This window comes from Amblyomma mixtum, chromosome 3 (assembly GCF_055824585.1).
Source record: "Amblyomma mixtum isolate Tamu chromosome 3, ASM5582458v1, whole genome shotgun sequence".
Taxonomy (NCBI): domain Eukaryota; kingdom Metazoa; phylum Arthropoda; class Arachnida; order Ixodida; family Ixodidae; genus Amblyomma; species Amblyomma mixtum.
The window spans coordinates 192,413,823-192,434,093 of record NC_143014.1 but is presented as its reverse complement, the minus strand read 5'-3'; the positions used below and the strand labels follow the sequence as shown (position 1 = coordinate 192,434,093).

The 20,271-nt window shown below is 45.5% G+C and overlaps 1 protein-coding gene across 2 annotated transcripts in view; it reads left to right on the top strand.

Moving 5' to 3' along the window:
* LOC149353100 (influenza virus NS1A-binding protein homolog) overlaps positions 1-20,271 on the top strand; it is a 61,762-nt gene that overhangs the window by 27,279 nt on the left and 14,212 nt on the right. For both annotated transcript variants that reach the window (XM_089582303.1, XM_089582302.1), the window contains 7 exons: positions 2,337-2,573; positions 5,055-5,239; positions 6,258-6,382; positions 8,004-8,260; positions 11,543-11,822; positions 14,804-15,007; positions 15,975-16,214. In XM_089582303.1, coding sequence (XP_089438429.1) covers positions 2,412-2,573; positions 5,055-5,239; positions 6,258-6,382; positions 8,004-8,260; positions 11,543-11,822; positions 14,804-15,007; positions 15,975-16,214 — 1,453 coding nt within the window. In that variant the 5' untranslated portion in view covers positions 2,337-2,411. The remainder of the gene's footprint in view (positions 1-2,336; positions 2,574-5,054; positions 5,240-6,257; positions 6,383-8,003; positions 8,261-11,542; positions 11,823-14,803; positions 15,008-15,974; positions 16,215-20,271) is intronic.

Below are 20,271 nucleotides of genomic sequence, written 5' to 3'. Positions count from 1 at the left end.
GCTCTGCTTTCTCTTGTTCCCTCCCACATCTCTCCGCGAGCCGACATGCTTCGCCGGGGTCCCAGACTGCGTAATGGCAGTTATTCTTCTAATGAATAGTTCATTTTTATCGTGAATACCAGTGATGTCTCATCAGTGCTATGCATCCAGCGCAGTCAGGTGCTGACAAGTGGCAATTCCTTACCTCTAGTTTAGCGCTGCAGTGTACTACTTACCATGAGAATTAAGCTCTAAGCTGTGAGTGATGTGAAGTCTAGCGCTATTTTGAAGGTTATCGCATTCGTTCCGGCTAAAACGTGCCATTAGACTGTACGCCGAAAAAAAAAAAAAAGCCGACAAGGTTTGCTGTACGTACGGTGGCGCGAACAATACCCAGAGTCTTAAGTTGCTCAGTAAGGAGCGAACTTGAGTTTTCGATGCTCCCGGCTTCTTTGCGAAAAGGAGAGCCCAGAACTTCTGGCGTGCGCCTTTTTTTTTTTCTTTTTTAGAAGCGGTGAGAGCGTGTCATGCAGTGGAGTGGCATCACTGGGCAACAGTGAGCGGCGCCGTGGACGCTCAACTAAAAAAAAAAATGCTGTTTCCCGATAATATCAGCTATCAAATGGGCTGTATTTTATGATTGCTCTCGGACCACCTCAAAGCGAAAGGACGCGCTTTTTTGCAACTTTTTTTTTTTTCTGAAACCGGTTTTGTGTCCTAAATGCATTTCTTTTTTAAATAATGCGTCACGTTTCGGGGAGCCGAAAAATTTTTGTAGCGGTCAGAAAAGACTGCGTATTCATTAAAAAATCATTTACTAAACGCATATAAAAAAAATTAAGCACTGCTGCTTTCTTCCCACCAGTTACAAAAGCTCAATGGTTCTGCATTGTTCAGGGAAAAAAAAAATTAAGCGCGAACAAAAAGAAACGAATTTTTGAGACCCTTTTGGTCTGCTCTGAAGGGCTGTCACGTGACCAGATTTTTCTTTTTACAAAAATATTTTTATTTTCAGGTATTGGGTGGTGCGTCCACAAGGCTTTCTCGACGGGACAGTTTTAAAAAGCCGTAATTTTCCGAAAGAAATCGGCGAGGGGGTCGAGCGCAAACTGGTGCGTTTGGCGTGGAATCACCCTCATCGCACCGGCGGGCGTGTGCGTGCGTTGCATGCATGCGGCCCTGGAATGTTTGGCCTATTTTGCGCGCACTTGTTTCGTTATCGCCGAGCTCGACGCGTGCATCTGCGCGTCGATCGGCGTTTCCAGGCCGTGGTTCCCGCTGCGGTTGCGTTCGCATCTCGAACCGATCCGATAAGGAGTCGCCGTCGGAAGTTTTCCATGCAGCCCCGCTGCTTTTTTGCTACCGCGAGTGCGGCCGGTTCGTCTTGCGGACATGCGCTGTAACCTGGCCTCGCCGAGCGAAATCGTAGCATTCGCGCTCTCTGTCCGAGTCGAACGCCGATCGTCTCTACGGCCTGTTCGCGCCTGTCTTGTTGTACGGGGGCTAGCTACTGCCGAGTGCAGCGGGTACTGGCATTTTCCATAAGTGGAACGAATCGGTCGGCTTTGCGGAGTGCCGGTGCTGTGGGCTACTCGGTCACATGTGAACGCTGCGACATGTGCATAGTTGCCAGGAGTCCTGCTCCGTCTCGCATGTCGGAGCGGCGCACTTCACGCGGTGCTTTCCCGTGTCGGGCACGCGTTGGCATGCTGCAGTGTCATTTTCATATTTTCCGAGCGGGACAAAGGTGTGCGTGCGCATTCCGGCCGCTGCGTCCTGTTTCGTGGGAGAAAGGGACGGCTGCCGTCGCTCCGCGGGGAAACCGCCTCTCGCGGTCGCATTGTTTTGAGAGATGGTGAGCCGTGCGCGTCGGCGATGACCCGACTCATTCCCGGTTTCTGCGCTTATCTAATCGCTGTACCCGGCAGCCAGTGGACCTCACGTGTTTTTAGGCCCAGACGGCGCTCATAGATAGCGCGGCTCTCCTGTAGGTTCTACTTGCTTGCTGCTGGGTGATAGCGCCTGTTGTCGGCGCCGTCGGCACGGGTGCACTTAGCGAGACTGCGCAGACGCCGTCTCCTCGCCACGATCTTGTTATGCGAAGTGTATCTACGCCGACCTTGTGGTATCGGCTGCCTTTCTCGCTTCAGTCTCGTGATCTTTTTCTGCAGTCTGGGATCACCCGAGCGTGAAACGAGCTTGGTGGCGGAAAATGCGTTCCACTTACAACCAAGAATACTTCTGTTAATGGGAGGGATTCTTAGTTAATAAAGTCTGCCCAAAGTTGTGAAATTGTGACTCTTTCTGTAGGTGCAGTATTTGCCATGTGCGTGACTAATCTTTGTGCCTTGGTGCAGGACTCTGGTCTTCAGCCTCCAGTCGTGGCATCTCTTAGTAGCGGCTGTGCCTTCAGTGGGACTAATTTGGGAACAATGGATCCGACCGTCGTGATCAGCACCCTTGATGAAGAGGAGCAGAAGCCTGCAAAGCCAGCAGAGATGCTTGTGTTCGACGATTCTGCCCACCTCAACAAAGTGCTCATGAACTTAAACAAGCTGCGCAAGAATAAGCAGTTTTGTGATGTTGTTTTACATGTAAGCATTCTGACCAGGTTATTTCTTCTGGATAGTGTAGATCATAGATCATGCAAAAAGAAACACAATGGAAGCATTTTGTCATTAGGGACAGCCCCAGTTCATGTGCCAAGTAGGCACTTCATTTGTTTCTGCTGCCTGCATGACTCATTGCATTTTAAAGAATTAATACTTCTCAAATAGTTTCCGGCTATGTTTTGGCAGAAGCTAAAAGTACTGCTTAGCCTTCCTTCACATTCAGTTGTTGGCACATTAAAGAAGCCTTCTTGAAAGCCTCAGCTGTATCAGTTTGCTGCCGTTAATGCCAAGATGCCTGTCAATATTTCCAGTGTGTTCACAATCACTCTTGAAAACGCTTCTGTAGTATCATGTTGATGTTTCTTTTTAGTTGTAACGAAGCAACTAGACATCTTCTCACTAATGTGTTAAATATAAATAGGCCAAAAGGTTAAGTAGTGTATTTAAGCGGGCAGGTAGCATGTAGTAGGTGCAGGTTAAGCATGCTTGGATATGTTCTGGCGAATTCCCCCAAAGTGGAGTAATTTGAAGTAAGGGAGCAATTACTCATTAAATCTACCCCAGTGCAGCCGCCAGGGGTACGGAAGAAAGATGTGCAGCTTTCACCAAAACTTCGTAGTTGAAGACATTCAGCGTGGTCCGGGTATCAATCTCGGGACCAGCACCTATCCTGGGCAGTCACTGTGTGAATTAAGCTAACCAGGATGGCTGGCAGATGCCAGGGCGAGTCCAAATTGATCAGCTTGAATTAGGAATGGGGTTCGCCCAGTGTGTTCAGGGGAATCCCCCAGCGTGGAGTAGATTTGAAATAAAATAGTTGTGTGCGAATATTCGTATTAGAGGAATTGGTATTCGAAAATTTTCGAATATTCGCCAGCGATCGTGTACTGCGCCGGCTTTCATAAATTCGACCATGGCAAAAACCACAATATCTGGGAATTATCAAACGATCGAGTTTAAAGTGTCAGGGAAACTCAGTACAAAGGCGTCCTCTTCGCTTTCTTCTCCGGCGTTTATCGCGTGGACTGATAGAGTATTCGGACGCTGTTGGCTTGACCTCGCGCGAAGTTCCGCGAGTGGGCTTTCCCACATAAGCTACTGATGTGAACAAGGTGGCCGACCACCCGCTTCTAACAGTCACTGCGAGAAGGCGCGCTGTTTTTTCTTTGGTCCTTCCATGTGTTCTATACCTAAAGCCATGGGTGTGCATTCGTCCTATCGCCTTCATAACTCTCTTAGCGCCAGCTGCACCATCTCTTTTTGGTCAGCTAAGTTATGCGCGAAAGCCCACTTGCGGAACTTTGCGTGAGGCTCCCGGAGGGGCGAGTCGGGGTGTCACAGCAGGGCATGCGACCCTGTAAATATCCCGCGAATTACATGGTGCATTATAACCCGCCCGCTTCTTAAATGCGCTTAACGGCAGGCATGACGACGATAGAAGGGCCCCTGGCCGCGTAGTTTCGGTTTCTGAGCTTCACCGCTACGACGGAAGATGTCGGCCCGCGCATTCGCCGGTCGTCCGAACCCAGCTCCGCGTCGCTGGTTATTTCTTATTCCTTTTTAGAAGCAGCGTCGCCGTTCCTACGCCATACTGCGTTCCGCTCGCTTATATCCGCGGTATTCTTCCGGCGCGCTGAAATGCGCGCTCGTCATGGACTTTTCGATGTTAGTGCGATGGAGCCGCCTCGTAAGGATTCGCTAAATTTTCTCATTTTGACGGGAGGGGGGGGGGTTAGGGTTGGTAACGTCCCAAAGCGACTCAGGCTGTGAGGGACGCCGTAGTGAAGGGCTCCGGAAATTTTGGCCACCTGGGGTTCTTTAACGTGCACTGACATCGCACAGCGCACGGGCCTCTAGAATTTCGCCTCCATCGAAAATTAACCGCCGCGATCGAGATCGAACCCGCGTCTTTCGGGCCAGCAGCCGAGCGCCGTAACCACTGAGCCGCCGCGGCGGGGGGAGGGGAGGGAGGGAGCATTTTATGAACGACCTTAGGATAATCCGGGCATTTCATCCAGTTCATTGAAATCCGAATTAATAAATATTTTCTAGCCATCATGTTATTTTCAGTTGCCAGCCATGTGTCATTTCATGGATTTATTTTACCTGACTGCATTACAGGTTGCATACTGTTATGCTGTCTTATTAAGTAGTATACATTTCTGTGCATGTCATATTTTCTTTAATGGTGCTGACTTTTATTTCAGTTGCAAGGACCATGCACTATTTTGAAAAAAAAATTAACGTGACAATAATTGTGCTTATTTTTTCTGCAATACTTGTTTTTCTGCAATATTGAACAGAAATTGGATTCCATATTCCAAGCCGTTTTTTCATGCAATATTCCATAGCAGAAAATCCAACGCAGCATTGCATTTCCTGCTCACCTTCATGTGTTAAATACATTTGTTATTTGGGAGAGGGTTCAGCTCTAAAAAAACCCATTTTCTGGCTTCTTTGAAGGTTGGCTCTGGCCAGGATGTGCATGAGATCTATGCACACCGTGCTGTAGTGGCCAGTGTGAGCCCCTACCTGTTTGAGTTGTTGGCTCAGAAGACCAAGGGCACATTACAGAACCAGTGCAAGATTAATGGGAACTTCGACATCAGCGCATTTGAGCGCCTTGTGGACTATGCTTACACTTCCAGGTATGTTCCTTCTGGCATGCTTTCTAACATTAGGATGTACTGTAGTGAATTCGAGCTGAGATTAACTTGATATTTTAATATGTAGTTCATTTTTTACAACTATGTCATTGCAAACTGTCTGAATTCATTTAAAATAGTCTTCGTCAGTTGCTGCTCAAATGCTGCACATGCATAACAGACGCAGCCGGACACTCCTTGAGGATGTGTGTTAGGGTAGCGGTGGGGTGGGAACTAGGAGCACAAAGAACAGGATGGGGTGAAGGCACCCGGGTGGATGCAGCCAGGCACACGAGGGCAATAGGGCTGGAAAGGTCCATATGCAGTGGTGAACAACATAGTTCAGGTTGCATCCACCTATTGTGCTGCAGCATATTTTTAAACCTTGACTAAAGTTAGCTGGTACACCTGATATATTTTTGGAGTAGTGCAGCCCATAAGCTTCATTGAAAACATGTAGGTAGGCAGTACACTGTTTTGCTACACATGCACTTAGCTTCATCATATCCCTCTGAGAGCCTTGTTTTTTTTTTATACGTAGGTTGTGATAATTTGGGTGCAAAGACAGGGCTGAATTATCTTTTAGTGCATTTTGAGTGTTTGAGTATCAGCATAAGAAATTATGAAATTTCCACTGCAGAAGTGATAATTAGATCCTCTTCGCTCAAATATTTTGTGTTAGTAGCACTGTCACAAGTGCTAAGAGATGCTTAAAAGTGCTTTACTCCTCATTAAAATGCACAAAAATCTGCATATTTGTTAGGTATTTGATTGCTGTTTAGGTTTTAACGTAGGCTGCCAGTCTGCAAGCTGGTTAAGTGGAACCATTTCGTAATAAATAGAATCTGTTGCAAGTGTCATTTTGGTTTACTTGTATGGTGTGCATTGTTCCACCATGCCACTGATAGCTATTACAGCACCATTTTTTGTACCCTTGTGTGGTGTGGTGGACTTCTCTCACTTTTGCACTTGATAATAATTGCAAACTCCTGGGTTGATGGTTTGCTTTATGAATTGGCAGGCTGGAGGTACCCAAGTCCAAAATGAAAGCAATGTACCTGGCAGCTGCCAAGCTTAAGGTTCACCCTGTGACCAAATATTGTGGGAAGTACCTTGTGGAGCACTTGACCCCTGAAAACTGCACAGGTAAGATAAATGTGCTACTTTCCATTGCTGGAAGACAGCATTGGCATGTGCCTGGTAATCAAGTGATGCTCAAGGGCATGCCAGAATGGCCCATCAGTTGTGCTCTTACTGCTCTGGGCATTGCAACAGATATGTTTAATGCTACAGGGCCCTTTGCTAAGCAGTTGGCCAGTACTTCTTGATCAGGGAAGTTGGGTATTGAAAGTCTGGGGGCACAGGCACCATTTCTTGACCGTCAGCTGCAAGTAGCATATCACGAGGAGTTTCACTAAAGCAACTTAGCATGTGCTGCCTTGGTCCACATGCATGTCTTTTACTGTGCAAGCAATTCCTTGCAGCTTTCAAACCACACTCTATGTGATCGTTATGAGCTCTTAAAATATTACACAAGCTTGATGTATGGTTAGTATTGACAGTAGTGTCAATAGGTTTGTTGTCATGGTAAACAGGAAGATGCTTGGTATTCTCTGCATTAGGGCAAAGTAGGACACTGTTAGGCTAGGCTGTCTTGGTAATTCAACATAGCATTTCATCGCATGTATTTACAAGTAGTGTCAGTCTTTCCTTCCTTCTTTCTTTTTCTTCATTTTTCAAATGAGTTGTTTAGCTCCGCTGTGGTGTCTGTGGTTATGGTGCTCGGCTGCTGACCCGAATGACGTGGGTTCAATCCCAGCCGCGGCAGCAGCCGAATTTCGATGAAGGCGAAATTCTAGAGGCCCGTGTGCTGTGCAGTGTTAATGCACATTAAAGAACCCCAGGTGGTTGAAATTCACGAAGCCCTTCACTACGGCGTCCCTCGTAGCCTGAGTTGCTTTGGAATGATAAACCCCAATAAACCGAAGTTGTGTAGGCACACCTATAAGCATAATGCTAAACACACTAAAAATGCTGTGTTGACTTGCTCAAGCTTTCAGCGAGTGAACACAGCACTACTCTATTTTTACTAATGAAGTGTCTTGCTACTACACGTTGGCAGTCTCATCTGGCCAGACTTGTACATCCTAGCAAATGGGCATTCTTTCAAAGAACAACCATTACAAATGCTAAATAAGAATTTTCTCCTGTAGATATCTTTATTAAGTGATGGAATTTTAAAAAACGTGGCATTCAAAAGAAAGTTTGGAATGTCTTCTTTCTCAGGAGCGCATTACTTTTCAATAGTTCCCAGCAGTGGCAGTGTACTTGTGCCACCTGTGGGCTAGCCTCTGCATGCTATCATTGGTAATAAGGGGAGCTGTTAATGTCTCCAGTGGTTTACTGCATTGGTGAACTCTTCATTGGATATGAAGCATGTGCCCTTCAATGGATTAATGGTTTCGTCATCCTGCGAAACAGCCAGGTAAGGTGGGTGGGCGCAAGACAGCTGCTCCCATTAGTCTTCGGTGACATGCAGAGATTGGTGCATCAAGTGGTGGAAGCGCATCGCTGTTGGTAGATGTGCACCGGTAAAGGAAGGCAGTACAAACTTTCATTTGGGTGTAGCATTTTTCAGTTATGCGAACAGTCCAGAGGCAAAACTTATTCAGCCCCCCCCCCCCCCTCTCCTCCCAATATTGTATTCAAGGGCTGCATGCATGTATTGGAAGGTCATGAGTTCTTTTTTTTTGGGGCACATCTACAGGGGTGCGAGCCATCCTTGTGGAGTCCATGGACCAGGAACTAGTCGCCGAAGTTGACGCATACATTCGTGACAACATTGCTGAAGTGGTGAAGAGCAAGGAGCTGCAGAGCCTGCCACACATCCAGGTGGAGCTGGTGCAGCACAGCAGCTTGGAGATGGATGCCACCAACAACAAGCACCTGTGCCACATGGTACTGGACTGGATGCGCTCCTCTTTTGACCAAGAGGGAGTCCTCATGGAGACCCTAACTGAGAAGGTGCTGCTGCTCTTCTTTTTCTTCTCTCTCTCTGCTGTTAGTTTGTCTCAGTTGAAGGTGTTATTTTTGCATTCATTTCATTAGCCAAGCATCAGTGAGCCAGTTTCGCGATCTATAGATGGAAACCCTACTGTGTGCATTTATATTTAGACAAGCAGTAGTGTTTTGCTCATTCCTTATGTTGGCATTGCAAGAGCAGCCTTTTTTTTTTTTTAAAGAGATATGTTTCTTCACAGCGTCTACAACAGGTTTCCAAATAAGGTTGAATGTGCATGACTGGCCAGTGTTCTTAAATTTGACAAAAAAAAGATTTAAAATAATTGTTCTCCCCAAATATGCACTGCAGATAGAGCAAGTACAGGACCAGTCTGTTTTGTTTGCTGCTCCTTGTTTGCAACGTCATGAGTACATAGGCAAGTTGATGTAGTGTACTACAAAGGAGTGAAAGCAATGCCTTGAATGGCATAGGTGGCTGGAGTGAATGTGAAAGTTTCGCTCTTGTGGGAAACACCTGTACCTTAGTCAATGGCAACCTAATTTATGCAGTCTCACTTTTGTCAAGTTTGCATAATTTTTCTTGCTGCTGTGAGCCACCGTGGTGGCTCAGTGGTTATGGGGCTCGGCTGCTGATCCAAAAGATGCAGGTTTGATCCTGGCTGCAGCAGTTGCTTTTTGATGGAGGCAAAATGCTAGAGGTCTGCGTACTGTGCGATGTCAGTGCATGTTAAAGAACCCCGGGAGGTCGAAATTTTCCACAGTCCTCCACTATGGTGACCCTCATAGCCTGAGTCACTTTGGGACCTTAAATCCCATAAACCATAAACCATAGTTTTTGCTGTTCGTTCACAGAATACACACACTGTTCAATGTTTTTGCCTTGGCTGCAGTCAGCACCTCTTTCTTGCTGCTTATTATTTAGTAAGATTTGGAAAAGTTTGAGAGAAATTGAGAATCTTGCAGAATGTATGGTAGCATACTTTTGACTGATTGTTTGGTAATGAATTTCTCTTGCTAATTAAATGAAATTGGCACAGACCTTGAGAAAGAATGTGCCAACCATCAAAAGGTTCTCCACCAAGAATGTTTCATCAAGGTTATCTTGTTTTGCATTGGACTGCGCATACCTTACCCATGTCTTTATTCTCATGAAACGAGAGAAACCTACATGTGCACTGTGCAGAGAAGTAATCACCACTAGCCACATTCTATTCTCATGCACAAACTCAAATTAAGGAAAAGGCATTTCTGACAATTTTGTGACTAGCGCATCTCTTCCCACCTTAACTTGCACCTAGAAATTTTTACGGTCATAAAAAAAAAAAGAGCAAAGCTTCTAAGCAAACTGTTACATTTTAAAATCGTTTTAGTTCTTTAGCCTAAAAACACATTTAACCTTGTATTTGGTGCATGATAGCCTTTAGTTGCTTATGTGCCATAACACCCAAACACAACACCTGAAGCTTCTAGCTTGAAGTGAAAAAGTGCTGTATTGCGACAATTTCCCAAAATGTGCCATGTTGCAAAGGTGGCTACCGTATTTACTCGCATAATAGGCGCACTCGCATAATAGGCGCACCCCTAGTTTGGGCGCGAAAAATCAATATTTTTTATTTCCGCGCATAAAAGGCGCACCCAGAACTTGGCACTGTGATCAATACTGTATTTACACGATTGCAAGCCGACACTTCGCTACCCCCCGCTCCCCAATCTTTATTTTAACAAATTTTTTGCTGAACTGACTACTAGTCCTCACTAGTGCTGCTGCGGACCCACAGCACGTACAACGACATCGCGTAGAACAGCCGCACACAGTTTTCAGGGATGCTCACTTTAAACGTCAGTTTGGAAAGCTTCATCTCGAGCCGGAAACGTTCCCGACTTAGGCCCGCGAAAACCTTGGCGCTTGGAGTCGCGTACAAAAATTTAGGGACAACGCAGTCACAACTTCGGCCACGTTGTATTTTCCAACCTGCCGCGCTAGCCGTGTTCGAGAGCAAACTCCCAGCCGTGTAGCTGTTAAGGTGCTTGGCCGTCGAGCTAAAACAGCAACGCTCCGCGGCAAAGCCATAAACTACGATGAACTATCGCGCTGCCGCAGATCCCCGCACTTGACAGCAACAAAAAAAAACAAACAAAAAAAAACGAGCTGGAGATGCTGATGGCGATATGGATAGCGAAAGCTCGCGGCGGAGGAAAACGATGATGATGATAAGCTCTACCTCGGGCGCCCTCCGTGGGTGGCGTCTGGAAGCTCCTATGCGCGTGTGTGGCCTCCACGATCAAGCGCCCGTTGCGCGCAGCCGGAGCCGATCGCACAGGCCTCGGCGCGTGCATTCCGAAGGCTATTCCCGCGTGGGTCGTGGAAAGTTTCGGTGCGGCCCTTACACAGATTTTTTTTTAATATTTTGTTCGGGAAAACGGGGTGCGGCCCGTACACGAGTGCGTTTACGCGGTGTGTTCAATTTTGAGAGTCGAAAAATTTCCGGAAATTTTACCCCGCGTAATAGGCGCACCCCGAACTTTGAGCCGGATTTTCTGGAAAAAAAGTGCGCCTATTATGCGAGTAAATACGGTATTTGGGCAAGTTGATATTGGATTTATTTTTCTTGATTAAAGGCCAGAGCAAGCAAGGACATCTTGACGAAAGCGCCTATGTGATCATTGTTCTTTTTTATACCCTCCTCTTCTTGGTGCTTTATTCAGGGATGAGTGTCATGTCGATGACTTTATGAGGAAAATGGTGTTGGAAAACAGCAGCTGATGCATTTTCTCATTTTGGTGCACATATAGCTTCACAACAGGTCATGTTTCATAGGTCAAAACGACCAATTTTGCACAGCTTAGAAAACTTGCCAGAGGCCAAGGTCAGTTTTGCTAGGTGCTTTTATTTTGCCCAAAAGCACTCTAGATATGTTTTTCCAAGGCAAGCAGCAATGTTACTTAATCAGAATTAAGCGCCAACCAGACATGCACATTTATCATGTCCAAAAACAGCTTATTTCTTTTGTATAGCAGTTTCTGTAGCTTCCAGGAGGCATATTGCTGTTCTGAATTTTCATTCAAGGAAATGACATTGTTTATTATTGCACAGAATATATCTGTTGCCAGACAAAAACTACCAATTGATACGAGCCACTAGATGGTTTTGCTATGCTTGGAAACTGATAATCTGGTTTTATGATTTCACTCGTCGTAAATTTCTTTTATGGTGGCAGTAATGCCTACTCGTCATGCCATGGCTTTGCACTACATCTTGTAACCAAGTATGGGCCCTCTTTTTAGGTGCACATGCTGTACCTGAACCTTGATCGCACTCTGCATGACTGCAATGACATTGAAACTGGGGATGCTAAGGACACGGAAATGATCCAAGACTACAAGCGTCTCTCCCGTCGGCTGTCTCAGCCAAAGGGCAGCAAGACCAAAGGGCGCCCTGGAATCACTGTGACAACACCAGCCAAGCCACGGCAGTTCCTTTACACACGCTCAGATTCTAGTGGATCTTCTTCATCGGACGAGGAAGATCGTGATTGGAAGATCATTGCAACTACATCTACGGGAGGTACGGCAGCTGATTTACTGAACAAAGCATGTTTGTGTGCATCATTACTAGACGCCTTGTGGAAGTGTTATTCCTGCAAAATTAAGGTGAAATATGCTGCTGAGCATTGTAGTTAGTGCTGTATGACTATTTCTGGCTGTCAGCATATTGTTTTATGGGACACTCTTTTTGTCACCTTTTTGTTGAGGAAATCAGCAGTCTCTGATCAAAAAGCCAGGTTCGAAAGCTATAATGCAACCTGTAGTGTGAACTCCCACAAATTGTCACACTGTCGTTATATGCTCATAGCTTTGTCATTTTTAGTGTCTTGTTTGTTTTTGTCGCATTCACGATGAGGCACATTTTGAAAAAACAGTAAATAATAGCACATAACTGAACTACAATGTGATGCTGTTTCCTGCCAGAAACTTCAAAGTTGCAAATGTTTTTGCTGTGAGGTCTGTTTTACTGAAAATTAATTTTTCGCACTTTGAATTTTCCCTCCACCCTCCTCGTAAAACCTCCCCAGCTGAGAACAGTGGCATAATCTGGCCTTTCGTGGTGTTTTGCTCGTCAGCATTGAAAGCTTCGTCTGCTCATTATGAGATCACGTGTTCACTTTGTCTCTTATGGCTGCATTTTGATGGAGGCTGTAGTGAAAAATAATAATTTTGAAAATTAATGCATGCTACATAGTCATAGTTCATCTAAATTAGTCCAGCAGTTTTCTGATAAAATAGCCTGGAACATGGGACCTTGCTAATTCTGTATGAAAGTTTCATATCATTGTGCGACAGGTGTAGGCAGTTCATTCTGCATGTGTGCTATGTTGCCTGTACCATGTAATGAAGACGTCTGTTGCCTGGAGCTCATGAAAGTTCAGTAGTGAATTGCTGTCTCTGCAAAGGTGGCACCTTAGTACAGTAACTGCACACGTTTTGTACCAAAGAAGAGAAGTGAAGTTAGATTTCAAACTGAAGATGTAAGCATGGGCAAAGCTGGAACATTGCCAATCTGTACCCACCTTAAAGGGATGCTGAGGGAAAATTTAAGATGGTGTGCGTCAATAGATTACCCTATTCTAACTACAAAAAAACTACTTCAGTGGAAATGGAGCTCTTAAAAGCTAGGAAAGGCCAAAAAAATGAAGTACAGGTGTCGGCGTCACTGGTCGATTTCACCAGTAGACTGTGATTCAAGGACAGTTTTTTGGCTGTGCATCCCTGAGGCTAGGCTACAGTGCAAACCCTTCAAAGTGGGAGTCATAGAGCCCTTTTCAGGGTATAGATGCCTCAAATTAAAATGAGTAACGGGAAAATTTTTAAATGCAATTTTCTCTGCAATAAATGTGCCTTTTGCTACGGGAATAACATGAGCTAACCCAGAAGAAGCCATAGAATCGATTTTTGCGGAGAAAATATAGGATGGAATTGCCCTCAGTGTCTTTAATGCTTGCACATGCATACAGTGAAAAGTAGAGGTGCTGTTCCTAACATTCGGCACCATTGCTAGCCATTGCATTTGGTACTGGTTTGTCTTAACCAGGCATATACAGTCTTCAGAGGGTAGGCAAGTGTAATATTTCTTGTTATCCGCTGTGGTGGCTCAGTGGTTACGGCGCTCGTCTGCTGACCTGGAAGACGCTGGTTCGATCCTGGCAGCGCCGGTCGAATTTTGATGGAGGAGAAATGGTAGAAGCCCGTGTACTCTGTGATGTCAGGGCACATTAAAGAACCCCAGGGGGTCGAAATTTCCGGAGCCCTTCACTACGGCGTCCCTCATAGCTTGGGTCGCTTTGGGGCATTAAATCCCCATAAACCAGATTTCTTGTTCATCTTGTCATCTCATCATCACCATTTTTCTTGCTATTTCCGAGTTGGGCTTGTTGTCCGAGCCTGTATATTAGGGGTCAAGTTCATTGTCCAGCCTGCTGCTGGTGCCTTCATGCCATAGTGCCACTGATGGCATTAGTATATGCACATCAGAATTAAGGTATGGCGTAGCTCATTGTTTATTCTGAAGATGTGTTAAGCAGCTGTCACTCACATCCCTGTCATGCACGCGAGTTAAGTGTACTTAAGGGTAGTGTCACTCGCAGTAAGTGCACTCTGCCTACACCAAACGACGCAAGTTTGAAGTGCGTTCATGGAACACACTTGGCTGGCCGAGTGCGTAGCCTCGCTGGCAGCGATTGCAAAGGCACAAAATGAAATCTACAAAAAAAAAGAACACAGTAGTTAATTTTAGTTGTTGAACAGTTTTAGTAAGGAATTTGTTTGTTATAGCAAGAAGCAAAACAGTACAAATAAACGAAATAATAATCATGTACGCAACTCATGTCACGACGTGCGATGTGGCACTGTGGAGACGCCATTTTCATTCTGTTAGTTTGGTTTGTGCTTGTTCGTCAGCTGGTGGAGTGCCTACGTGCAACGTTCACACGTGCCGGCCATGCTGGTCATGTTATGAAACGTCTGTGCGGCGTCGACACTTCCGATCACCATGACCTCGTTATTTCCGCCGAGCTGCTTTCTTCCCCACTTCAAGCCGCCATATTGTTAGTCAGAATTCTGGATAGGGTGAGAACTTCTCTTCGCTGGTCTTGAGACTCGTGCTACCTTAGTTTAGAAGGTTGTTTAGTTTGTTTTTATTCGTTCTGCTGATTTAGCCTATCAGTTTTTAAGAAGTCTTCCCTTTTCCATCTACTTTCTCAAGTATTACGGCCATTTTTTATCGCAATTTTTTAATTTTTTTTGCTTCAAGTGCAGTCTGCTTTCCTGTTTAACACCATGCAGCCTGAAGTGTCACTCGAGGTACTGAAGTGCACTCTCTGTAAGTGCATTTAACTTGTGTGCTTGAAAGGGGTGTCAGTGTTTATTAATTGTTGTTCCAGGTCACATCTTTCTTATAGCCTGACTGCTCTTCAACAGACTGTTTCGTGCAAGTCGAGTGCTTGTAAGTTAGTTTCCCCCAGCAAAAAGAGCATGCTCTTTGCTGTGCAGCCCACAGTACTATGGGCCTGGCGGTTGTATCGGGCACCATGATCGTGCTGTCGGTGGTGCAAAGGCTCAATGGTCCAGCCAGCACTGGTGATAGCTCACCTGAGGTGTGCAACACAACACTGGGATACACCACAATGCCTCCCATGATGAGCTCCCGCTGTGGCATGGGCACGGCAGAGTTCCAGGGCAAGCTGCTTGTCTGCGGTAAGTTCAGGGGTCTCTTCAGCCACAAGTTTTCTTGTTGCTTGCATTGGCTTCAGTGTTTTTTTTTTTATTGTGTGTGTGTGTCAGAGAAGAGTGTTCTATTGTCTGGTGTGGTAGAATAATTTTGGTGAACTGTCAGCAGGTAGCTTTACTAATGGACAAAAATACCATATCTGGTCACGTAATTTGCGCACCCCAAATTTATTACCTGGATTTATTTAAAAAAAAAAAACTTTCACTTGCATATTTTACACTCCCCTCTGCACCAGACATGGGTGCATGCAAGGCAAGGTTGGGAAGATTGAGGCAGCCGTGTCACCATGTGCGGGCTCAAAAAGCCTGTGCACAGCGGGCTCTTTTGAGCCTAGAGTGCGAGACTAGGGCATCAGAACCAGCGTACTTCGATGCGCGCTGGAGGGTATGAATACACTTATAACTGGAGTCAACTTTTTTTTTTGTCACTGAATGGTGCGGGTCGGAGAGTCATTGTGTGGAAGACTATATACGGTATATGTTGCGCGTTATGACCTTTGTAGAGATTTTTAGGTAGTGTTTGCAAAGTCTCCACAGGATTTGCGTGCCCCCTTTTTGAAGCCTTGATTTAAAGGAAAAAAGTGCAAATTATGCGAGTAGGACTGATTGACTTGGGATTGAGAGGTGCTTTATTGGTTGCATAAATTGTGCAGCAAATTTATGACTTACTGCTAGTTTTTGCGCCAACTCTGTGTGGCATTTGGCTGCTGAGCCAGAGGTCACTGGATTGAATGCTGAATGTGGTGACAGCTTTTTAACGGCGGCAAAATGCAGACATTCATGTGCTGTGCAGTGTTAGTGCACAAAAAAGGACCCTAAGTTTCCATAATTGAACTACAGCCCAGCTCACTTGGTCACCATTCTTGTTGTTTTGCATAATGGTCAGTACATGGGGACTTGCAAAATCTATTCATCATTGGTTGTTTCTGTACAGGCGGCTATGATCGGGGCGAATGCTTGCGCACAGTGGAGGCCTACAACCTGGCCACAAATCGCTGGAGCTCCTTGGCACCCATGCAGACCCCACGGGGTCGGGTCGACGCCACCGTTTTGAATGGCCTCGTCTATGTGATAGGGGGCAGCGATGGCTCCAAGGAATTGGCATCAGCCGAGGTGTTCAACGGCTCAGCCTGGAACACCGTGCCACCAATGGCTGTTGCCCGCTCCAATGCCGGTAGGTGCAAGGGCACTGTGGATCGGCCCCAGTGCAGCTGCTCTTTCTTTCCAGTGTTTTACTGCACTGGCACAGTGGCAGCCTTTTTTTTTGGGGGGGGATCACACTTTTGACTAAATGTGCAATGCATATATGGATCTCTAGAGCTAATTGTATAAGTGATGGCTTCATATATTAATGTGTACTGTTGATTTTACAACACAGCAGCCACATTATGTCCGAGGTATGTGGAGTCACTGATATTGGTCAAAGTAAAAGATTATAGCTATCATTGTATTCCCTGTGAGCTGAGGTATGTAACTACGAATCAAGTGTTCGCTTCAAGTGTTTACTTTTGAAGTTTTTGTTTTCACAAATGGTAGAAAATTTTAATGTCTTAAAAATAAATTGCCACGGTGAATATATAATTGCATTTTTAAAATTATTGTGAGAAGCTGAAGCATATTCTTACTGACAACCAAGTTTGGTGAAGGAAGTAACGAAGTGCACCTGTGACCAATGCCCTCCACACCTCGCTCTCTTAACCATGGTAGAAATGCATATAAAGTCATATTTCTGTGCATTGGTGAAACTGCTTATCTTGGGCCCATTGGTGTTTCTTTGGTATGAGGCAGTATATGCTGCTCGGTATGTGTTCATTGCAGTTAATTCTTTCCCTTGTCCATTAAATGCTGCAGGCAAGTGTGATGAATATAGACAATGTTACAGGCATCGAAACTTCTACTTAAGCTTTACTTTTTGGCTGGCTTTCACCTTTTCAGTTCTATTCCCTGTGTTGTATTAGATGCCTCTCTTTCCATTGTTACTTCAGGGAGTCTGGAGTAATAGCTAAAATTCAGAATTTGATCAGTATTATTTAATAAGTGAGGTCTTCTGGAAATATTTGATCAGTGCATTGAACTGAGTTAGAACGGCTGCTTGGGCTAGTTGGTATAGATTCATTGCTACGAGGCAGCATGCAGAGACAACTAACAAGAAGAGACACACAGCAAGGTGCTAACTATCAACTGAATTTTATTCAGAAAAAAAAAAATCTCTTAAATATCGCTGTTCTGCACGTCAAGCGGTTGCACATCACGTGGAAATGGTCAATCAGCAAACCTGTCAATAAACGTGAATTCTTTATCATGCAGAGTCAAGGCGGTACTGCTGGCGCGTGAGTCTCCTTTCCTTATGTGACATGCTTCTGCGAGCTCTCGGGTCACTTTATCTCGGTGCCTGAACAGCACCACCACCCTGTCAAGGAGGGAGTTTTCGAGGAGTGTGCAATGGATCTGTCTTTCACCTTGGAGCTCCTGCAAGGCAATGGCCTGCGATTTCTGGACCTTCGGTTGAGTTTTCTTAAGGACCATGTGTGCTGGGCATACGAACCGCGCACAGCAAAACCCCTGCTAGACTACCGGTCTGCTCACTCGAACTTGTGAAAAGAGGCATTGCAGTTACATGGTTAGGGTCAGAAATTTCTAAGTCATGCTACCACAACGTTGGAAGTAGCTTTTCAAAACCAGGTGGCAAGATTGAAGATCACTACTGGGTTTCCGCTTTCTGTCTTGATGTCGGTGAGCAAGAGTTTGCTGAAACGTGCCAGAAGAGGTCAGGCAGGTGCCCCTGAACAAGAACCAGAAGAGAAATGGAAGTATGCAGTGGTGCCCTACGTCCATGGAATGACGCATTGTCTGAAAAAAAATATGGTCACGGTACGGAGTGCAAGTAGTGTTTTCCATTCCAAGGAAGCTTGGCGAGATATGCGCATGGGCCCATAGAAGGGCTTAGTCACAAGCTAATACCTACAGGCTGTAGCGTCCGGCACCAGTTTTGATATGTAACATGTGCAATTGGTGTAGTATACAGCATTCCGCTGATGTGCGGAAGAACATACATAGGCCAAACGGGCAGGTGCCTCAATAAGTGATTATGGGAGCATTTTTGTTCCCTTTCATGTCGGCCTCTCAGGAACTTAGCCGAGCATTGCAATTCATGCAAGGATATTCGCCCCTCCTTGACAGGGCGGTGGTGCTGCTGTTCAGGCACTGAGATAAAGTGACCCGAGAGCTTGCAGAAGCGTACCACATAAGGGAAGGAGGAGACTCATGCGTTAGCAGTACCACCTTGACTCTGCATGATAAAGAATTCACGTTTATTGACAGGTTTGCTGATTGACCATTTCCACGGGATGTGCAACCACTTGACGTGCAGAACAGCGATATTTAAGAGATATTTTTTCTGAATGAAATTAATTTGATAGTTAGCGCCTTGTTGTGTATCTCTTCTTGTCCGTCGTCTCTGTGCACTGCCTCGTAGCAATGAACAGTGCATTGAAGTAAACAAACTTAAATTTTTCATCTTGTCTTTGTGGGCCGTCAGCGAGTTATGTTTTTGAAATATTTCATATCTTGTGCACACTTTCATACTTAATAGCTGAGCATGCATTTCATTTAAAATCTGCGCATGAAGACCTTTTGTCATAGTTGACATTTGAGGAGGAGAAAACAATAACCATACTTGACTCTACTAAAAGGATATAGCTACCCTGCTCATATTGGCGTAAGGCCTGTTGTTCTTTATTTTCTTAAATACGTTGAATTTTTTTTGCGTGTGTGTATATATATAATGTTAGGTGTAAGTGTTATCTCTCAGTATGCATACAGCACATTGTCACCCTGTCACTTATGTACCAAGTAGCCGTAGAGCATCAAATGGCCTACTATTGTGTTTTATTAGATGCTTTCATAGAATTTCTGCTATGGCTCCTGCTACATGGCACTTGATAGACACCTGCATGTCTGAAACAGTTGGGCTTAGCAATGAAAAACAGCCACCTATTGGAAGCCTAAAATCTCATAAATATTGTGAGTATGCAGTGCAGTTGTCCACCGCAGTTATTGCTTTCAACACTGCTACAAGTTTGTGAGCTTTTTTTTTTATTTCAGGCTTCTTTTAATGTTGTAGCAGTTGTGTTGGTAGCCAGTTGCATGTTAATATTCTGGGGCACAACTTCTTTTGGAAGGTGAATTTAACTCCAGGTTGTCAGTGCACACTCAAAAGAAAAATGAATAGAACTGGACAATTCAAGTGACTGTTGTGTCCATGCTGTCCGTCTTGTTTTACCACTGTTGCACATAACAGCAAAACCAACTAACCAAGCTGTCGGCTCTTGAAAGGGCCGTAGGCACCCAATTTTAGTAGCATGTTTTCTTCATTCAAATGATGCTTAGAAATTGGGATACATTATTCACCACATGGTAACGTTAAACCTGGACATAATGATACTGAAAAAAGTATTTTGAGACAGGTTTTCATTGCATGCAGTTTTCAAGTGAAAACTTGAAAGAATAATGCAGAATGAAATCCAGAATAAGAAATAGTGTAGGTAAAATCACCTTGAGAATGGTTACAGTAAGCCCCGTTAATCATAGTCACAAATGCGGGGAAACGTTTCGTGATCACACTGATAGAGTGAGTGCAGCAATAGCTGTCACCACCACCACCTCTGCCGTGACTCACACAACGCCGCTACGAGTGGGATGGGGAGAGCGGGGCAGGCGGAGGAGGAGTCTGAAGCACCACGGCCGGGCTAGAGGAGAGCATGCACTGTTGCCCTGCTTCTTACCACGTGTTCCCACTCTCGGTCTGCCCGCCACCGTTGTCCCAGGAAATGGACTCTTCTCCATGCGTCGCCGGCGCTCATCGCCGTCCCCGCTTCCGACACGCGAGAGCTATCGGTGCTGGGATCACTCGAGCAACTATCTGGCAGCGATGGACGCACACTGCTCGTTCCATGCCTTTAAAGAATTACTTTGAGCTTTCATTATCAGCATGCCATGGGTGACCTTGACGCCAGAACGAAGGGAGGACAGTGAGGCGAACTTAAATGAACTTTGGCAAAACTTCCCGCCTGCCCCCTGATGCCTACATGCTGCGCTGCCGCCGAAGTAGCGCATGCATCAACAATAGCATCTTCCTTGTCCCGTGGTTGGTGAAGCCATTGTGCGATGCGAAGGAGCCTGCGCTGTATTCTGCAGCCCGAGCAGTGCACACACAATTCGCGCATTGTGTG